This window comes from Melitaea cinxia, chromosome 6 (assembly GCF_905220565.1).
Source record: "Melitaea cinxia chromosome 6, ilMelCinx1.1, whole genome shotgun sequence".
NCBI classification, from domain to species: Eukaryota; Metazoa; Arthropoda; class Insecta; order Lepidoptera; family Nymphalidae; genus Melitaea; species Melitaea cinxia.
The window spans coordinates 10,675,660-10,698,993 of record NC_059399.1 but is presented as its reverse complement, the minus strand read 5'-3'; the positions used below and the strand labels follow the sequence as shown (position 1 = coordinate 10,698,993).

General features: G+C 31.5%; 1 protein-coding gene across 1 annotated transcript in view; it reads left to right on the top strand.

Moving 5' to 3' along the window:
* Window positions 1-11,781: 11,781 nt before the first annotated feature.
* Window positions 11,782-23,334, top strand: part of LOC123654348 (cAMP-specific 3',5'-cyclic phosphodiesterase) — a 69,497-nt gene continuing 57,944 nt past the window's right edge. Inside the window, exons 1-2 of the mRNA XM_045590260.1 lie at window positions 11,782-12,015; window positions 13,606-13,641. Of these exons, the coding sequence (XP_045446216.1) occupies window positions 11,918-12,015; window positions 13,606-13,641 (134 nt within the window). The 5' untranslated portion in view covers window positions 11,782-11,917. The remainder of the gene's footprint in view (window positions 12,016-13,605; window positions 13,642-23,334) is intronic.

Genomic DNA, 23,334 nt, shown 5'->3' with positions numbered 1-23,334 from the left:
GTAGTCGCGATCGCGTGTGTAACGATCGTTTGTCGAACACGTGCGCTTTTTCTAATCGGAATGTAATTTTCGAAAAGGTTCCGATCACGATGAAATTTAATGTGCGGCTAAATTATAAGTGAATTTAAACCAATGTATTTCATAAAAAAGTGTTTGTGGGGGTTGGGTCGGAGACGCGCTCGACGGATACCGCGATAGGCGCAATGCTCACGTTGGTGTTCGCGGTATGGTCGGCGGCGCGCGCGCTAGGTTGGTCCTACGAAGCGGCGCCTACGTCACCCGAGACGGAGGAGGGGCCCGTACTGCCCCGACTACGTTCGGCGCGAGCCTCTAGCGACCTTTCCACTTTAAGCACGACCACCACCAGCTCTAGCCAGACCAGTAGCAGCGACTATTCTAAGAGGTCCACTCACCGTTATAACGCTATTTCTAAAGACACACAACTGCCTCTATCTTATCATTATATCATAAGTCTAATCAACTAAAAAAATCGGTAGTCAATTTAAACAAATAAACAACTAGGCAGATTTTATATCAGAATTTTAACTCGTCTGTTCAATACATCTATTTAAATTATAAATAGGTACTTAAGAATTTTAAAAGATACAGCTTAAAAAAGGTGTGTAAAAGAAAAATATCCTTAATAGGTAATTATATAAAACATTCAACTTAAATATTTTTGCATTTACAGATGTTTTCTTTATCTTACGTGACAACAAAGTTGCTATTAAAATATGTCTGAATCACTCATAGTTACTACGTCAATTATTATTTATTATCTTCGACGAGTAAATGATCAAATGACGCTGATCATTGTGGTAGAAGGCCAACATGATGTTGTGTTGAGTTATGACTGTCGAGATACAATAATAAGTGAAATTACCGTACATTGAGATATTACGCTCATCCTATTAAGACATTACATTACTTGCGCACTTCAATAAGTCGTTCATTATAACGATTGTTTTATATTTCTAAAACAAAATAACGTATATTTTACAAATTAAATAAATTAAATTCCATCTAATTATTATAATAATATGCACACACTTATAAATTGTAAATTAGTAAGTTTCATAGTACCTATGTACTACTTAACCTGGATATATTATTCCTACAAAGATTCTTTTATTGTCTAATTCGCTAAGAAATAGATAGATATATCTGCTTACAAAATTTTTTTTTTTTTTTTTTCATATTATTAGACATATTATTTATTATTTCAAATAAAAACAATATGTTGGTAACGTGTGGATAAAACTTGAACAAAGAGGAAACTACTATGTTTTATGAAGAACTTTGATATCATATAATGACAGTAGTATGTAGGACGTTTGTAGGATAAGATTATCTTATCTACTATAACAAAAAAAGAAATACGAAATAACTTTAAATGAACTTATTATCTCTTGGTTTATATTTCACAATGTAAGTTACAATTTGTTTGAATTCATACACTAAGTAAGGTACCTACTTAAATTTCACTTGATATTATTATAATATTTTACGTTATAGTTTTAGCTATTATATAGTCATCCAAAAATCTTATAATCCCTACTAATATAATAAATATGAATATAAGTTTGTTTGTTACGCTTTCACGTGAAAACTACTTAACTGATCGTAATGAAACTTTGTATACATATTCTTGGAGGTATTAGAAGTAACATAGGATACTTTAAATAAATAAAAAAACAAAGCATGCGAAGCCGCAGGTAAAAGCTAGTTTTCTATAAAATGACGTGTATTATGTCATAAAAATCTGCAAATCAGTCAAGCAAAACAATTTTATAAAAAACACAATATTTTTATTATTCAAAATATAAAATGCATTTGTTTTTATTTACCTATCTAATAAAAAATCGGATAATTAAGAGGCACCAATTTCCGATTTGTCGTAGAATATTTCGCAGAGGTCCATTTCCTGTTCGCATTGTAATTGGTTTTTCAAGGAAATCAGACTAACTTATTATCTGATTTCAGTTCTATGTTATTTTGGGTCAATTTGATTAAATTTCTATTACGCTAGGAATATTATGATAATTTTTCGTATACCGACACATATATTCTCTTTGATTATATAGAATTATTAGCTGCGCCACGTGGTTTCACCCGCGTAATTTCCAATCCCGCCGGAATGTCGGGTTAAAAAGTAGCCTATGTGTTATTCTAGATCTTCAGCTACCCACGTACCAAATTTCATTAAAATCAGTATAGTACTTTTTGCCTGAAAGAGTAACAAACATAAATACATACATAAATGCTCATAAACTTTCACAATTATAATATTACTAGGATATTACGGTCTGGACTTTACATTTTTGACAAATTAAACAAAGGCGTTATATACACTAGCGACCCGCCCCGGCTTCGCAGGGGTGCAATGCTGATACTAAATATAAAATATAAATAAAATATTTGCAATGTAAGCGCTAAACAATGTGTTTAATAACACATCACATTAGAAACCTCTAAAACTAGCAGTGTTTCTCTACTATATGCATGTCTTATACGTATAAAACTTCTTCTGGAATCACTCTATTTACTAAAAAAAAAACTGCATCAAAATCCGTTGCGTAGTTTTAAAGATCTAAGCATAACGACAGCGGAAGCGACTTTGCTTGCATCAAATAAATATCATTACATAGTACACTATGTAATGATATTTATTTGATGCAAGTATGTTGTTTAAACAATAAAAATATATATTATGATTTTTAGATTATAGGTACATTGTTAGACATATTTTTAGATAGATAGATAGAATATACTTTATTACACACCAAACTGTACGTATAGTAGTGAAAAGTTAATGACCGTAGCAGTTTATAGATCACAAACGCTATTTATAACTATAATCCATATTTAATGACAAAGACAGCTATCAATGAACTCTTAAACGCCTATAATACTGAATAATATCCTCAAAATACTTGCAGAAAACGTTAATAATGCTTTTTTTACTTAACTAAATACAAGATACAAAAAAGTTGTTTAATTGAAAGCAATAAATGTTCCTTCAGAACGGAACAAGACAGACAAAGGCAATGACGTTACCTATTGATAAATTTAATTATCGGAGAACAGTGGATAGAGCATTCCCTTCAATTAAACATCTAGAATGAAACAAAGATTAATCTAAACGTTGGAACGTGACTGGAGAAATACTACAGTTCATTGGACCTCTGAATTTCATTTCTTATTTATTCTATATCAAACATATAGTATGTACTCCTACACACACACATATATATACATATATATGTATACCGTGCTATTCCCGCCTGTTTCTGCTCTACTCCTACAATTCATAAGTAGTACTTTATAGCCTTTAATAGTAATTCAATATATATTAGACTTTCTAATAATATATAATGTTGAATCGGGCGTAGCGAATTTTAGCGCATACTCACATACAAGTATTTTTTCTGCTTTATTTTATCAGCTTCTATTATTACTATCAAATAAATGATACCTGCTCGTACTATTTTTTTTATTCATATCAATTTCCTTGATTTTGATCTCTTTGGAATAGATTCTTGTATGCTGATTCATCATCATTTGATGTTATTGTTTTAAGATGTCAGTTAGTTAAAAACGTTATCATAATAATATTTTTTTTGATTCGATTTTTACTATATTACTAGGTTGATCCTCTCATTATCAAAAAACAAACATCGACATTCAGCATAGAGTAACATGGCGGAGTAAGCTTTCACCTTTCCTTGCTGTTAGGAAAATAAATTCGTCCTTCAGCGGGAGGTTTAAAGGACGTTTAGTTTTTTAGTTTGTTACATTAAAAACAAATAATTCGACTTATTTCAACTGCAAACCAATCCGAACATGCGACTAGAAATGCGTAGAATATTTACACACAATTATTTGTTAATACAAGTATTTTGGAATATAATCTAATCATGATTGTTCCACACGGATTATCATTTTTTTTTTCGGTTTGCAACTTTATGTATTATGTCTAATTAAACTATAAATTTTGCAAATATTTAATTTTTGCTAAGTTTCTCTATTCTTTCTGCATTCATTTTTGTAGACAAAAATCTATGCTATAGAATCCTGATATCGGTAATAAAATAAACAAAACTTTTACTAGCAATAGTTTGGAAATAACGTGTTACGTGTTACGCGTTACGTTAACGTGTTCGGGTGTACGTAACGTTCTGGTATATTTCTATATACCAGAACGCAAATTAGTAAAAAAAAAAACTTCTTACAACGTCCTTTTGACGTCATTTTTGGTCACTGAAAATTCAAGCTCTATCGACAGCATTCTCTAGCATTATCGACAGCGAAGTTACTTGTGATAGAAACTCTAGGATAACTTGGAGAAAAAGAGGAAATAGGTGAATTTTTATTTCGTAGGCATAGACTTTAGACGAGGGTTTCACACAATTTCATCTTAGAATTAGTTTAAAGTTATTCTAATCACTTAACTATTGTATTTTAATAATGATTTCAAATCTTATAGAAAACATTATAGAAATTACAAATAAATTTCTTCGTCAGTACAAATTCTAATATTTACCTCTTAGGGTAGTTGTTCTGAAGTTATAAACATTGCGAATTTATTTTAATACAACAGTGTCCATTAAAAATAATCAAAAATAATTAATTGATTAAACGCTTCACACTCAACAATAACACGCTGAAAAATGGGTATGCTATGTTATAAATTGGTATTTTATTTTGTATCAATTGTTGTAAAAATTGAAATTAGTGGTCATTCTTATTCATTCGGGTGTAATTACACTTCCACGATCGTATATCCTGTTCCTATCTATAACATTTTGATTTACAAAGTTTGATAGTACGTTTCTCTAGGGTTCAAACTATTACTTTGAGTTTTCATACAATCGGGCTATTGGTTTTGCTATGAAAACAACTAGACAACCGTCATGGAGACAGAATGTCCCAGTAAAAATATGTCAAAAAGTTGTAAATGTTATTATTAAACATTAAAAAAATCAGCTTGCGGAAATTTTTGATCACAATAGGAGAAAAGATAAACTGGTATTATAAGAAATCGTGATTGAATCAAAACTACTAAGATTATGATCTTTATTTTAAATAAATCAATTCGACTTTATCGATATCAATATATTTTTTATTATTCTTACCTGTGTATTTAAAATATTTATTGTTGAATTTGTACCCTACAGTTCAAATTATACAGATTTTAACAATAAACAAAAGAGTATATGTATATTCGTGTGTCAAAAACACACAACAAAATTTAATGTATTTTTATGCATAATTTTTAAAAAAATGTTATCTCTACCTATCACTTATAGTTCAGTAGTGTGCGAAATTTCATACACTTCCGTGTGCGCAATTTTCGTAAAAAGAGGTACAAAGTTTTTGCTTCATGTATTAATAAACAGAATAATTATGGTTTTCATTGTTTACCGTAAGTGTTAAAAATATTATACAATTAACCTAAACAATATAATAATTACATTTATATTAAATGAGAAAATTATAATTTCTATGATAACAATTCACTATATGAGTGTCTGATAACGATAGTGATTGCAGTCTCTTTAAATAATATCGTTTTAGCAGTTGTGTGTCTTATCATTTACATTGATCTAATCAGTTACTATTTGTAAATGCGGTATTTGGTAAATTATACGTGCTCAAGTTATATCTTTAGTAATATTTATACAAAATATAATTTGTTATGATTAAATAATAATGATAAATATGAAGCGATCAATTTTATAGTAGGCGTGGTGGTGGTCGTTGCTAGATTACTGAGGTTGAATGTGGGCTGTAGATGGAGTGAAGCACCCCGAAGATGGAGCGCTAGGGGTGCGTCACGACGGCCCTTACGTAGAACACCAGTGTCAGCTCGGAGACGAACTACTGGCAGGTATAACTTCAAATTGATAAATACATATTTTCCGACTATTATACACTTTTCATTGTGTACGTTGAAAGTAACTAAGTTTTGACCGCGGATATGTGTAGATGATTCAATTTTATAAAAAGACAATATAATGATATTTTAAATCTATACTTATAAATATCTAATTCTAAAAAATAAATTAATTTTCTACACATACTAAAAATATGTTAAAACAGATCAAACCGAATACAAAATAACTGGTTTAAAACTTGACGTACAGAAAACAGACAACAGTATAAATTGTACTACTATTACATCATTTTTATTATTATTAAAAAATTCAAGCGCATTATGATTTAAATCGAATTGTAATCAAAATTATATCTACGTGTAGCCTTGAAAGCTGTTATGTTCTTTAATAGGAAAAAAATCAAGAGAATAGTACTACAAATTGTCAAATCGTCAATAGAACAAATCGAAAAATTAATTCGATACTGAAATCTTAGAATTATCGTTGTTTTTTATATTTTTAGCTTTTAATTATGTTCCTTTATGTTTTCATTTAAAGGAGATAAGGATGTTTGTACAGTACATAATATAATTATTATACATTACATTTTTGATCGTTTAATTAATAATAAAGAAACTACAAGTCTAGAAATGAATCTTAGAAAAAGTAATCTAACTAAACACAGTCATGCAATAGCTTTATAATACAAGTATTAAAATAAAAGAGGCATGTACACGTGTGCCGTGCTGGTATAAAAATATATTAATAGATATTTTCAGATGCTATTCGTGACCTAAATTTGAAAAAAAAATCTCGTCTGTGAGTGATGTAATTTTGAATGATGAACTGTTATTGCGTCTGTAGCTTTTTTACTATGAATCATGAAACAGTTGCGTATGTGTAATGGTATAGAAGTTAATGATAAATTTGTAAACATAAAGAAGACTTTATTTTTGTTTCAAAGCAATAATATCTGTGAGTAAATATTAAATACTTTAAAGTCCATTTGATAATTACAATTTCGTTTTTCGTCTTCGCCTTGGAATCTTCCAATCGTTCCAAATAGTGAAAATACGTAGTTCCGTACGTAAAATTAAGTAGCACATTCATGCCACGTTTTTTTTTCATGCAGTGTTAGCAGTATCTTTGAATCAGGTTCACGTGGGAAGTGTTTGTCCGCGAGTTTGTTGTGAGCGAGTTGTGTTCACTGGTAGGCAATCAATCAATCTCAAACTATTCCAAGGAAAATAAACCTCTTCCGTTCTGACAACACCATGGACAGACTAGAAACGAGTAACCCCGTTTTATTATTTACCGAAATATTATAACCCCAACGTGACTCCTAATATAGTAAATATCTAGTATTTTTTTAAACTTTAAAATTGTATTTACAAAAAACAGTTGAAAAGGACATGAAGTATAAATAAAACTGCAAAAAGCATAGCAACGCTCACCGATATAACTGACTATGTTCTCTACGGTCCTAGTAGTCCACTAAGTGCATACAGACTATACGAGATCTGCTATAATCTGGCACTGCAGATATTCACTCATCTGTTTGTTAGTGAGGTCACTAGCTGCAAACGCAAAAGTCAGAAATTTGGTACTCAATTTTACATTTATCTTTATTTATATCTTTTGACCGAGCACAGTAGGAATTATCCTGCTTAAAATCTTTAACAGCCTAACTATCTCGACCTTACAAAAAATTATAGCAAATAATATAGCTTTCAAACAGTGTTGTGTTCCTGTGGTGAATAAGATGACCAGAACTTCTTCTGCTTCTGGCGTTGCAGGCGTCTAAGCTACGCTAATCGCTTACCATCAGGTGATCCGCAAGCTTGTTTACCGACCTAGTTATATAAAAATATATATAGATAGCTGTAAACACAAGTATTCCACGGAATCTATTATTCTACTTCCGTGACGGGTCAGGGTTAAAATCGGTCTTCAAGTTTTCATTTATCTCACGTCATTTGCACGTAACTCATGCGTCTGTTTGTTAACCACAAAGGTTTTACTCAATTTTCACTAGAGTTTCGCTTCAGTAAGCTTTGACTTTCGGGTATATTTCAATTCTGATCGATGAAAATGGAAGTTAAATCTAAAAAAAATTAAACTGTATTTCTCTTATAGCTATTAGTTTAAGATCCGGACTAGACGTGTGACCTTTACCCATCTACGTAATGGATACAAATTAAATAATTATCTACTTTAGTATGCTAAAGATAAATCACGAAAGGGTTGGCTGGATAATTCCTGGCCAGGCTATATTATATTCGGCAACCACCATTCGAACCAGACTTTTAGCAGGCAAAACTATGTCATTTCATTTGCAATGAAACAGCGCTCCTTTTGATGTAAGATTTTTTTATTAAGCTTGTTGGTGAAAGTAACTGAACAATAGATATTAATATATATTATGTTTATATCTGCCAACCCAGTAGTTATTCCAGGAAAATAATAGACAACCCAACGTAGCATTTCCTACAAGCTTCATACTGTCGGTAGGAATTAAATTCATTCTTTAAACATTTTTAAATAAAATATATTTTTTATTATCATATATTAAATATAACCTATCAAGATGAAGATAATGAAGAATATAAAATAATTTCCACCCATTAAGCAGATGGGTAAATTTCGTTTCTAATCGGACCTCCTACTATATTGAGAGAGTATAAAACATGTGCTAATAAATAAATAAATTATTTAAGCATAATGTGAATATATATTTTTAACCCTAACGTAAAGACAGAACTCATAGAAATTTTTTTTTTTTGTTATAATTCGGATGGAAATTACGGTGTGTTAATTTACAAGCTTAAATATAAATATTTTACATTGACTCCCGAAATATTAATAGAAATATTGAACATAATTAATGGGATATCTTTTTATAAGTTTTCATAGGAATTATTATAGAATAAAAAAAAATAGCATGTAAGAGACCTCTATCACAAATTACGTGAACTTCAAAGAGGAAAGTATTGCGTAGCTTGGTAGTATTTTCGTGAAAATTCCTGTAGATGTCTCTAGGTAAATAACAAATGAAATGGGTTCGCAATATTGAATCTGCTAATCTATTCTGTAAGCGAGTCATCATTTAGATTATTATAAGCTTTGCCGTATTTATAAGCGAACTAATAATCAAAATTAAGGCATAAAAATCGTTTAAAATGAATTTTCAAAGATTAAGGTAAAGGTAGATTTTTTTTTACTTGTTAGTAAAAACATTTGATTTACAATTTTATCGGTGTAGTGAACAATTGCTAAGCCAATTAGAAAGAAATTGCTTTGCTTACTCTACATTGAAACACAAATTAATTTAAGGGGTAGTAAATAAATAATAAAATATCGAATATAATGTTTTTTTTTTTTTTTTAATTATTTTTAAACATTTCATGAAATTTAGGTTTAACATCAATAAGTTGCTTTATCAGCACCCACACGAGTCTTTAAATATGTATTTTATATAAAAAATATGTAAACATATATTTAGTATTTAGCAATTATTTACTTATTATGACATTTGATTTATAAATATAAATGTTCATCTAAAAGAAAATATATTTAGACGCCATAACAAAATTTAATATCACATTGCCAATATTATGACCTTTAGGTAATTGTATACATGTGTATATGACCCGTTGTCAATACATGTGATGACCTTGTTGAGGATCAACATATATTTTTGTTTACAAGTACCGAACAACTTATAATAAAAAAATATGGAAAATATCAGTGGTCGAACGAGGCGGCTTTGGTAGCTTTTGTAATAAGTATTCTGCATTATCTTCACCTTGTTAGCAGACCTAGTGTCCGCAGTTGACAGAAATGAGCGCGCGTTCGAAATTTGTGTTACTTCAGCAGATTTTTTGTTGACCCGGTCCAAAATTATAACATTTTTCTTACTTCGATTGATTTGCTACATAAAATCAGTAGGTGTATACATTGAATCAAACTGGTAATACGATACACCTACATTAAGGTACTTTGGCATTGGGTTGAAAATAGCTATAATATGTATCTGTCTGCCCTAAGCGAATCTGTTTAATCTTCATAAAGCCTTCTAAGAACGCGAACGAAGTGTTTAGAGTACCTATTTCAAATAATAAATTCAACAGAATCTTTCGTTTGATAGAGAAAAAGCCCTTATAAAATCAACAAAACATATAGAAGTGGTCTTATTGATTTCACAATTGTTTTTCTATTTTTTCGTATATTATTCGTACTTGTCCCCTTCGTATATATCTTCGTAATATTTTCATTTAATTTAATGTGATATCAACCAGCTACGATTATCACGACAGAATGTACACAATTGCACGTTCTCGAAGCGATGATTCTGTTTGGCAATTATTAACTATGAAATAAAAAACACACTAATTTACTATTTAATAAAATGACTATAGATATTTTGAGTTTATTTGTTATTTACTTATTATTACAATGTATTGACCTATTCTAATAATACATTTATTTTACACTAAATTTACTCATCATTTAGTGGCGATAATATACAACAAAAAAAGTATAATTAAATGTCACCTGGGCTTTAATTGAGATGCTAAAAGATTAGCGGGGACCAAACCTCCTTTGAAATAAAGCAACAGCAATGGTTGGAATGAGTAGTGTATACGCCTATATGGTTTAGTCTATTTGCAATAATATACATATAAAAAATTAAGGCACGATAATATAGAAAAACCCTTAGCTTCGGACTACATCCTAGCTTTGCTAGACAGTCTTAGGACTGTCGATCTGCAGTCATACATAATAAATAGGCATAATGCATTATTTTTGAAAAAGTTATGGGCAATTTAGAGCAAGTTTGTAAGTACACACGGTCGAGATAATAATAGTATTACATAATTTTATTCGCTCATAAACGAAAAAAAACCGAATTCAATTACATCAACCACTAATACAACGTAGGTAGACGAAAAAGTTGTCAAGTAAATACGCATTATTAGAGATAGCTCAAAAAGTACTTGTCAGATCTCAATTAACTTTAAATGGGACCACATGACAAGCACCAGCTATTAATTAAAGAAAGAGTCATCGAAATCACTACATCCAATAAGTTATGAAAGTTATGAGGTATAATAAAAATAGTTAAGTGAAGACGCACTATCAAACATCGATGAAATTTAAATGGGAACACATGACAAGCAACACATTTCGATTAAAAAATGAATTATTGATATCAGTCTACTCAATAAAAATTTCTGAGGTATTTTTTTTTAATAATTAGATAGACTTGCGTTTGACCACTATTTCACCGGATGTTAAGTAAGAATGTAGTCTAGAATGGAGCATGCTTACCTAGAAGTAGTCTATTTACTCACTACTTAAAGATCCCCAGATTGTAGCTATCTGGAAACACACAGGCTGGTAGAGAGTTCCATTCTTTTGTCATACGCATCAAGAATATACTAGCGATATCAACCATATAAGGGTGGCGTAATGCAATGCGTCTGGTTATTCGAAGGTGGAAGGGGCAGGGAGGAATCAGGTCGTGGAGTTCCTGCGCACACTCTCCGAAGTGTACCCAATAAAAAACCGACAGTTCAGCCACCCTACGCCGTCGGCAACACCGATCAACATACCGAAACACGATAGCCGCTTGACGGTATGACTTTGTTCGGTAGGTGGTCGAGAGCCGTCGGCTAGAGCTTACCACCTGTATGTCACCTGATTAGCACTACCCAGGGACCACATGTAGGGATTCACAGCGGGGTATACACCTACGGACGAGGGTAACTCAGTCCCCAAACAGGTAGTGTGTCACAGGAACACACATAAATAAAACAGTCGATTTTAAAACCACCTCCTTTTTTTGAAATCGATCAAAAGGTGTTGTAACGAACTTTAAGAATCGATGCCTCCAAGTATAATCATCGACTTCATCGTTATCCTTTGTTTTTTGTTTCAGCTTCGATGTGGAGAATGGCGGGGGTGCCGGCGGTGTGGCGGGGGGCGCGCGCTCCCCGCTCGAGGGCGGATCACCCTCGGCTGCGCTGGTCCTCCAGTCCATGCCCCAGCGCCGCGAGTCCTTCCTCTACCGATCTGACTCCGACTTCGAAATGTCGCCCAAGTCGATGTCGCGAAACAGCTCCATTGCCAGCGAAAGGTGAGCCCTAGTTCATTGTATTTTAGTACGTATATGAAGAAAAAATATCAAGGATCTGAATAAAAACCATGACAAAATAAAAAAAGCCAACACAGATTTATCCTGTGTGAAAAATGAATGACTCAAAACTGTAAAACTACAAGCCATATTAATATCATTCAAATTTAAAATGATAAATTTAACTATTGTTGTTGGGCTATTCCAAAACAAGTTGATTATTGACTATATTTGTGATTCTTAAGTCTACCCGGATTGTTACCATGTTCACGAGTCACACCACGAACTCAATTGGAATTCCAATTAAGAGTTTTGTTTGATAAAAATATTTATATTTAAATTATTTGTTATCAGTATTTAGTAAACCCGTTTATAATTAATATAATATTCCTCTCGAACGAAAGCTGTTTATATTTTACATCATAAAAGTGAGTTACGACGTAATATGATCAATGCCAATTACCTTTTGTTTCAATTTGACTAATTAATCGTATGAATAACGTCTCCTTCGTTACGTTAACGATTTTGCTGTTAAGCTCAGATGACTTAAAAAATTATCGGTAATGAAAATGCTTTGTGATTGCTTCATATTTCACTCGTAAAAAATAGTTTTGTTGCGATTATTTTTATATTCGTAATTTACAAATCTAATATTCCAAGTTAATGTAGAAATGAAAAATGAAGGAATTTAATAATTATTTTAAAGCATTTTTATTTATAACTAATCTTCATACGATAAATAAATGTTAATTTTCATATTGATATTATGTAAGTAAACTGAATTTAAAACATCTTGAGTGAAATTTAATATTTTTTTCAGTTTATACCGAGAAAAAATTATGAAAATTTGAGATATAAATTAATTACTTATTTTTCTACGAAATTCTTATGACCATACCAAAATTTAGTAATTATTCATTCTTTTAAATATTATTATCTATTTTTTTTCACACTAGACCTATTCTTAACGTACGATAACGATAAAAAATTGTCAATATACTTGACTAAAAAAAAATATTTCCATAACAAATCCATATATCTTTTCAGTGATGGACCTGTGGTAATAAATTGTTGATATTTTAAGTATAAGAAATGAAACTTTTGTGAAATGGTGATTTGCTTACATTACAATAGAGCACATTGCCTAATATTATGCACTACGCAAAACTCACGGCGTACGTAGTTATTCAAGGTTGCTTCGATACCTAATCTCGATACATAACAAAGCAAGCCGTTTTACAACAAAATGCCATATAAATGTTTTGTATAAGTAACAGTTTTGTAGAGCTTACTCACAAACAGCGTACAGACTGGTAATAGCATGCGATAGTATTGTGTATTGGATTGATCCTTGTGCTGTCTTGTAACAAGAAGGTTACCTAGTAAATGTTTTATACTTCAAAATTATAAAATGACTAGATCGAGCTACCCGTGTCATGCTATTGCCACCACCAAGACAAAGCCTGCCACTACACTCCAGCACAGACTATTTGGTGTGAAGCTAGCCCCGCATACGCGTAAGAGTGACCTCAAACGCTTAGGTGTCTGACGTCTTCGTTCTATCTTTCTTTTCCATATTTTAATTGCTTACAGATTCAAGGAGGTCGAGGCGGCCCAGCTGGACAGAGCGTAAGTAATCCTGCGCTCGCACTTGGCATGTCCGCTTTGTTTACACTGTTCTTGGTTTTCTTAGCATGTTCTTTAGCTATTGATGTGTCCTAAAAATGACTGATGTTGTACTGTATAGTCTTGGCTCTTTTTGTTGATTAACATCATTTCATGGAGTAATACAACACACGAAAGTAAGGTAAGAAGTAGTTAAGCAAACAAGAAATAAAATAATTATAGTATGTTAAAATCTGTTAAACAGATAAAATAGAAAAAAATACTTTAGTATAAGGTTTCACTATTGCATTTAAAAAGATAAATCCAGTTTTTGTGAACTTATTTATTTTCATAAACCAAAAGAGTATCACAAGATTTTATTGACTATTGCCTGTGATATAAATCATAAGTTAAAAAAATAACAAATACCTTAAAATAAAATAAATCAAACAAAATAATAATAATAATTCAAACTATTAAGTGAAATAAAAAAACATGTCTATTTATTTTTGTCGACAGTATAAAATTACATAAATAATTTTAAAAAGTTTACTAGTAATATTTTAGTTTTACAAACGTCATATTATACAATCGTGTGACTGATATTACCTCACTTCCGTTATATATTTTTCTTACGGTTTTAGTTTCACATTTTTTTCAGTTCGGTCGCCCAGCCAAATGTCAAGCCTGCCGTAAGGAACTTCTTTCCAAAAAGAATGCACAATGTATTGGTTACTATGCACTACTAGTAACTTCAAAAATGAATACTACAAATTGAAGTTTATTATTTACTTTTCCAGATTTTCCCGCCTATTCGCTGACGTTAAAACTACATTTTAAGTATTGCCAAATCCAAAAATAACAATTTGAAGATAACGTATTATTATTTTGAAATTCTTGACAGAAAGCAGATTTGCACCTAACAAAAATACCTATGTATCGTTATTTTGTATCACATCTCTACTTCTATTTGTTTAAACTATATATTGTTTGTCAGTCTAATTTAGACTTTGTTTTTTAGATAAATATTATGTAACATCAAAGTATAAAATTTAATGTGATGTTTTTTTACTGATATTTTCACACAAAAGTGCCCTCCAAGCGCTCGCTTCTTCCTCGGCTTTACATAAAATTTTATTTTGAACAAACATTGTCCTAATAATTAACAATTACGAGCAACAAAAAATAATCCAATCAGTCAAATTGCTCTCGTAAATTGACTTTTTTTTAAATATGCTGCAAAGGTACAACGATTATTGATTTACATATTTACTAATATAGAATAAACTAGCGACCTCTGTCCGTCCATATTTTTTACACGATAAGTAATCACCAACATATCATACGAAAGCCTTCTCCGTAACACGCTGCATCTTATGGTATAAATATTATTCCGATCGATTTAGTAGTTTTCGCAGTATAACTGAATAAAAAAACCGACTCTCTATTTATTAGTATAGATAGATTTAAACCTACTAGTACATAAAAACAAACAATTCAGTTTTTTTTACTAAGTTTCTATATATACGCTTTAGCCTGTAATATTTCACTGCTGGGCGAAAATCTCTTTCATCATGTCGGAGAAGGATCAGAGCAATCCACCACGTTGCTCCAATGAGGGTTGGCGGATATATTCTATATTATGAGTAACTATCGCTATCAGGCTTACATAATAACAACCGGGACCGACGGCTTAACGTGCTCTTCGCTTGGTTAAAGAAATATTTATCGATCATTTTTAACTGAGGTAGGGCACAGTAGGAAATATCCTCTTAAAGATCTGGAGCAGCGTGGCTGGGGAAATACCACGACCTTAAGAAGATCACAGCTAAATAACACTGCTTTCAAGCAAAGCTCCTGAAATATTGTGGGTAGGGTCGGCAACGCGCTTGTGATGTTTTATGGTGTTGCAAGCGTCTATAAGCTGTGGTAATCGCTTACCATTAGGTGAGCCGTACGCTTATTTGCCGACCACTAGGTCTTTAGTATACATAGTATAAATAGATATACATAGTAGGTTATATATAAAAAAATATACTTTTATATTATTTTCTGCTTAACATTACTACATTTTTATATTCAATTTGAATATTTAACAATCAAAGAGCGTAAACAACCATGCTACACACCCGAATCCTACAAGAGGTAGATTACTCTTACTGCCCCTCAATTTCCACGTCGAACATTGATTACCGGCGCTCACCGCCGCTAGTTCCATTAGCGCCAAATTTATCCTCGGGCAAAGTCGCGCACTCTCGGCGGCGGCCGGGCGGGTGAGTGGGATGTCGTGGGCCGCCGGCAGCCGCCTCTGCGCCGTGCTCTCCTCCATTGACAGTCCGCGCGGCGCGCCGGCGGTACGTTGTTTCAATGCCAAAACAAGATTATTTATGCGGGCTAGTGCGCCGCGAAAAACCCTCACGAAACGTTAACCCCTAGTAAAATGTGACTTTTTAACTATTTTAATATTTTTTGAATCGTCTAGTGCTACAAAAGAGACTTCAAGTGCTATCATGCAAATATATTGTGTACTTTTCTACATTCCTACTATTATGTATAAAAAACGTGCTTATTGACGAGTATTAGGAGTGTGCACAAAGCTCGTTCATTGGATACCGAGGTCATTTACTGGTTGGACAAGTCTCCCCGACTTACTGTTTCATTACACTCGATCTTGAAACTAGACACATTCTTCGACATAGCGACTAAGGCCAAAGATGAATGATAATAAAGATCTAAACTTATCGAAAAACCTTGGAAGGATTCAGTAGCACATTGTTTTATTGATTGCGTTGTTGTGATGTTTACGAAGTTTGCGAGTTATAAAAACACATAAAAACACTAGTTGCGTTGTTGCCGATAAGAATACATTGGTGTGATAAAATGAGTACATATTTGTCAGATTAATATAATTCCAAATGGCCATGTATTGCAGTGTTTGAAATTAATTTGGTATCCAAACCTGTAAACCTGTATAAAGAGACTAGAAAGTAATCATTATAAAACAAATGTCACTTGGCAAAGCGTCATTTATAACACGTGTCGTAAAGAAACGACCACGTCGACTTTATTTCGATATTAACGGATTAATTAGATAAGACAACCATACACAGACATCTGAATACTATGTGATGTAGTCAGTGTGAGCCATAAGTACCGAAATGCATCGTACAGGCTCTCAATCTGAAGGGTTGGGCGCTAGTGGAGGTTCCACATTTATCACTAAGAGCTCGGCGTCAGAACACAGCATGGCAACTGGAGTGTCGTCCGCCAGTACTGGCGGTACACTTCCTCGCACCTTGAGCACCAGCGTACTGCGCATCAAAAACAGGTCTACGTTCTGGGAAAAGTTCTGGGATGAACGTACTAGACGTGATGCGTGAGTACCGATTAAAATTTAAATATATAATTCTAATAGTAGGCTCCTGAATATTTTGATAGCCTGAGAAAATTAAAAGGCCAGCCCATAATTCTCATCGAAGATTTTTTTGCGAAAACACACTCCGATCTATATTTAGCCTTAACTAACAAACTTACAAATTCTTGGACTGTTTATATAAATTAATACAAACAGAACTGCAATATCGCCCATGACGTATTTAATTGTCTGAGCCATGTGGGAGGTGTAGATTAAAGTCTGCGAAGATAGAGATTACAAAGGCATTGTTTAAAAAATGAACGAGATGAGTATAATTATATAAAAACATATAAGTATAATGATGTAAATAAAATGTACCACGAAAAAAAATTTCCGTATAAATTGCGTGACCTCAATATATCATTCATCATTTGTTTATTTTCCCTCAAGTACCTACCTGTATTTGGGTTGCTTAAAATCATGAAGCTTTGATCTTTACACAAAAACAGAATCATTGAGTGTGGATTATACTTAGATTTAAACAAGAAGGTACTTGTTTTCTGTATTTCATTATACTTACGTATAAAGATTTCACAAACATATTCCGCTCTCTGATTTTTATGCGTAATATTTCCAAATGATATTTTTGCGGACGTATTGATTAAATATTACTTAGCTATCTCTAAACCTACATTGTAATTACAGTTGTATTTTAATTAAAGATAAAAAACGAGTACATACTCTGTACTAATAATGTGTTCTAAACAATTAAATTAGTTATATTCTATACTAATATTATAAACAGGTTTTATTGTTTGTTTGTAAGTTAGAATAGTCTCCGAAACTCCTAAACCGATTTGAAAAATTCTTTCACTGTTGAGAAGCTACATTATCCGCGGGTGACATAAGCTATATTGTATTTTCAAAAAAAATTGAGAAAATATAAATATTCTCAAGTTTTGTTAAATACCCGTTAGAAGCAGGGGCGGGATGTTAGTTTTAATTAAAGTAAAAAAAAGAGTTCATAATATGTACTTATAATATATTAGAAACAATTAAACTAAATATTATTTTCAACATTTCAATATCAGTTGCACGTGGAGTGTTCAACATAAAATTCATAACTACTACAAACACCGATAACTACTTTCAATATAAAATACAACTCAAACAACAGACTCGATAATAATGCTTTATTTTAATTGCTCCAATCGATCCGAGTCAATTAAAACTCAATTAAAGAACTGTTCGGAAATGACTAGTGGTTAACAAACTAGTTTATTTATACGTTTATTACTTTAAAACCGTAACAATACATTTTGGAAGTACTTTATCATATAGGTCATCTAATTAATTCTGTTATATGCAATTTCTTAATATTATGGACACTTGTACAACATAAATTACGCGCGAATAGCTTCTTATAAAATAAATTTAACCATTTACATATATGAAAGTATTACAAGAATAAATAAGAAACAGTTTTGAATGTTTGATACAGAATCAAAATGAACATTTGTATATTCTGATAACCAAGAAAATAAAGCTACGTTAAGGCAAAATAAATAAACCAATGACGAAAAAGCTGCATTCAGATCAGAATGCGGACAACTAAAATAAGTTAAACTATTGGAAAACTAGAGACATATTGGAAAATAAGAGACGTTTACAACTCAAAATTATATTAAACTAGCGAACCCGGCAGACGTTGTCCTGTCCGGAAAACAGCTACCAAATTTGATAGCTTACATACCGATAGCGTCACCTCCCGGGTCCAATTGAGATAAAAAACTAACATATCTTCCAAGTTAGACAAAATTACAGATTCTTACAAAATTTGATAAAAATTGATTCAGTAGCTTCCGAGCTACATACAGATAGCAGCGCCACCTACCGAGTCCAATTGAGATAAAAACTACCATGTCTTCTAAGTCAGACAAAATTACAGATGCTTACAAAATTTGATAAAAATTGGTTCAGTAGTTTCGGAGTTACATACATTTAAAATTTTCATTGTTAACGCCCACCCCCGTAATCCTTAGTAGGCATGAGTCCTAAAATCCGCTCATCGATCATTTCTACATCACATATAGGAGATTCGTACCAAATTTGGAATCGATAGTTTAAAAACGGGAATTTTCCATTGTTAACGGCCCCGCAACAATATCATAGGTAATGTGAAATAGCTAGTTATTACCATTTTTACTGTATGTAAATTAAATTAAAATGCGGTCTACGAATAAGATCAATTTAATCATTAATCACTTCACTTCACTTCAGCCTATGGCAGTCCACTGCTGGACATAGGCCTCCCCAAGTTCGCGCCAGACATCCTTGTTTTCCGCAATCCTCATCCAGCCTACACCGACAATCTTACGTAGATCGTCGGTCCAACGGGCCGGAGGACGGCCCACACTGCGTTTGCCAAGACGCGGTCTTGCGACACAGATGACCAGCCCACTGCTACTTCAACTTGCTAATTCTGTGGGAAATGTCGGTTACTTTCGTTCTCTCGCGAATAGTCTCATTTCTAATCCTATCTTTGAGAGAAACCCCAAGCATAGCCCGTTCCATTGCACGTTGAGCGACTTTAAATTTGTGGACCAGTCCCTTCGTCAGTGTCCACTTCTCGGCTCCGTATGTTAACAGAGGCAGGACGCATTTCTCGAAGACTTTTGTTTTCAAGCATTGCGGAATCTTCGAAGTGAAGACAAATCATAAATAACTTACATTAATCATTAATAACTTACGTAAAATGCGCCCTAATATACTCTTTAACATGAACTTTATTGAATAGCAATAAAGTTCAAATCGACTCTACATTTTGGTTAGAAAACGTAAAAACCATCCTTGGACTTCAATGAACATTTAAAAAAAAATTGGTAAAATTTGTCCAGGTGTTGTTGAGTTTATACGCTTACGAACACATTTTACCATTAATTTTTATATATAAAATTTCGATGCTGAAAAATGAACGCATACGATGAAGTATCTACAAATTACAGGCACATATGGTGCTGTCGGTTTAATAGAATAGGTACATATAATTATGTATAACTTTGTGATTGTGTGATGATATTTTTTTCAGTCATTCATTCATTTGATTAAACGGCCTTTACTAGTACCAAGATAAATTTCAAATTTTTTTCGTCAATTTCTGTGTTTTCCGTTGCAGATATTTATGTATATATTTTTGAAGTTAAACTTCTTAAGGCGCATGAGGGTAAACTTTTTACGCATGAAACTGTAACGTTTTTATGAAACGGCAACGTTATTGTCAATGGCGCTGGAACGGAAATCTAAAGCTTTAGATTTGTATAAATATAAACGAGACTTAAGCATTAGTTTGCCAAAGAAATTTCACTTCTGATATGTACATACGCACTTTTTTACTACAAACCCTTTTTTACTATTAACCGTCTTTTTTAACTTACCAACTCACCCTAAAAATAAATTATCAGATTATTCCTAGCATCTTTAAGTTCAATCTTTCAAAGGATAAGGAAATACAAACAAAAAGCTAAAATTGTAATGAACTCGTTAATTTTAAATGTCACATGTAAAGACTTAATTTACATCACGAAGCGTTGAGTGCAGACTATTTATAAACGCTAATATCTCACTCACCCAGCGGAACAATGTGAATTAATTTATGACATTTTAATTTTTAGAACAAAAATTTTCTTTATATTTTTAATTATATGTTTAATTTCATTTCATTTCATTCATTAATTTTAAAAAGATTTTTTCTATTCGAACCAATAGTTTCTGAGATTAAACAAAAGAACAAACTCTTATTTATAATGAAAGGAATAAAGCAAAATATAATTATTATTATTAATAAATAAAATTATAGTAAAATGGGTTTTTATTTATGGGTAATTTGACTGACTTTATACCGCACTAAATGAGTCATAAACTATATTAGTTGTTGTTTAATTATAGTTCAAACTGTACAATAATATTTGTAAAACTTAATATTAACATAAAATGGAACACGACCACGTGAAAAAAACTTCCTAGGCAAATTTTATTTTTCTTGTGTAGCGTGAGCTATGTCGCCTATAGAACTCTCCACTTGAAGGAACGCAGTTAGGAGTCGAACATTCTATACAGCTAGTTAAATTAATATCACGAAATAAAAATAAAATACATGTTATATCGCATTTTATAGTGACTGAGTTTGTTTTAGGTTAACAGTAAAAGAAAGAAAAATTTTACTGAACCGATAAACAATATAATTTCTATCACAAACTATATATAAGTATTTACTTGTTGCCGTTACTTATTAGTCATAATTTAATATTTGGTATTTTCTTCAATTTTTTTTGGACAATTTTGCCATCGAAAAGACTTCAAAAGAATTTTTCAAACACACTTTAAAAGTTTTCGAAAGACAGTCCACTGACACTGTATGTCAGAAACTTTTAAACTAATGTGTTTTTTTTTTTTTTTTTTTTTTTAAATAAAATGTCAAAAATTTGAACACTTAAAGTTTAGCTGTTTGTAGGGCACTAAATATTAGGGAACGTGTTCTTAAGAAATGGGCAGATGTAATTAACAAGTTTGCGAAACTATTGTAGACAAAAATAGAATGAATGACTTTTACTGTATGTCAGTGCTGCTACTAGCGACGCGAGAAAAGCTAATTCTTTTATATTTCTAAAAAGAAATCTGTCATAAGATAAAAAACTTGCATTTCATACATTTTATCTTTATAACATATTTCTTCTATTACAGTCTAAGTAGTAAAAAATAATAATTTTTTAGTTTTAATCGTGTAATTATATTATAAGACAAAGATAAACAAGGAAAAAACATTTAAATGATGATGTTTGTGATATCGTTCAAATAAAATTATATAAATAGAATTTTTGTCTTTCTATACCAACAATTTTTATCATATGATTGTAAATGTGTACATCATATAAATACTGATTTTAATACTGATAAAAATAATCAAGCCAATGAGACAAAAACTAATATTTTATTATGAAAGTGGAAGTTTCATTAGATTACTACGAGAATGCTCTTAGTATAATATGATCATGGGTTAAAAACCATAAATTTTAGTGTTTAAAACTGATTTAATGTTAAGTTAAGTAGTCAATTTTTTGAAATTATCATGTACCTGTTAATACAAAGTAATATGTATAAATGGAAAGAATATTATGTATCCAACTTCTGCGATATTGCTCACACAAAACAATGTTACTATAACAACAATAGTTGATCTCCGTAGAAGCTATTAATCAAATTAATTAAACACTGCCTCCTTAAGTGAAATAAATTTGTTTTCCGTGTATTTTCTTTTATAATGCTTATTACTATGGGTAATATAATTATTAATCGCAGGGCCCAGTTGCTGCGTGGGCTGAAATAAAAACACGTGTAGCTACAAGCACGGCTTTTCTATAAATAACAAATTTAATGAGATAGAGAAGTAGATAAGCGTTTATTTGCTCAACTAAGAATAAAATAACAAAAATCAAATATATTCTTTGTTACATTGTTATGGAGATTGTAATTCTAAGTCTAGTAATCATAGGATTAATACATTATGGTGTAATGAAAATCACAAATGAGATTAAATAAAACAAAATGTCACAGTATAACATTTAGCGTATATATTATATTCTAAAAAATGTAAAACATACAAAAAATTTAGGCATAAGATTTGGTTTAAAAATGAAGTTTATCGCTCATACTGACGACATTATAAATAAGTCTTTGATTATACATGGATTTATTAAGAGAAACATAAGACATTTTAAGAACTCCCATTCATTAATCACTTTATTTAATTCATTTGTAAGAAGTAAGTTGGAATATTGTTCTGTTATGTGGATTCCATATAATTGAATTCGTAAGGACACGTTAGAGAGAGTAAGTAGAGAGAAAGTTTTGTAAGTTTTTAAGTTACAAGTACAATAATCAAAATAGCTTTAATAAATATGGTGATAAATTTCAATTCAATTTTCTTTCCGTATATTATTCTTATTTCTGTATGTATATAGAATAGTTAGAATACTTTTCTTTAGTCTCTTTTCTTTTTATTTTATATGTCGTGTAGTTTTATTTTTTTCTTTTCTTTTCCTTGTAAAACATGTTTCCATTGATGCTTTGAGTTAGTCTATAATTGCAATGTATAATTAAACTTTCATGACTCGGAGAGCACGCTGTCGGTCCCGGTTGTTATCATGTACACCTGATAGCGATCGTTACTCATAGTAGGAAATATATCCGCCAACCTGCATTGGAGCAGCATGGTGGATTAAGATCTGATCCTTCTCCTATATAGGGAAAGAAGCTGTGCCTAGTAGTGGAACATTACAGACAGAAGCGTAATGAAAATTTATTAT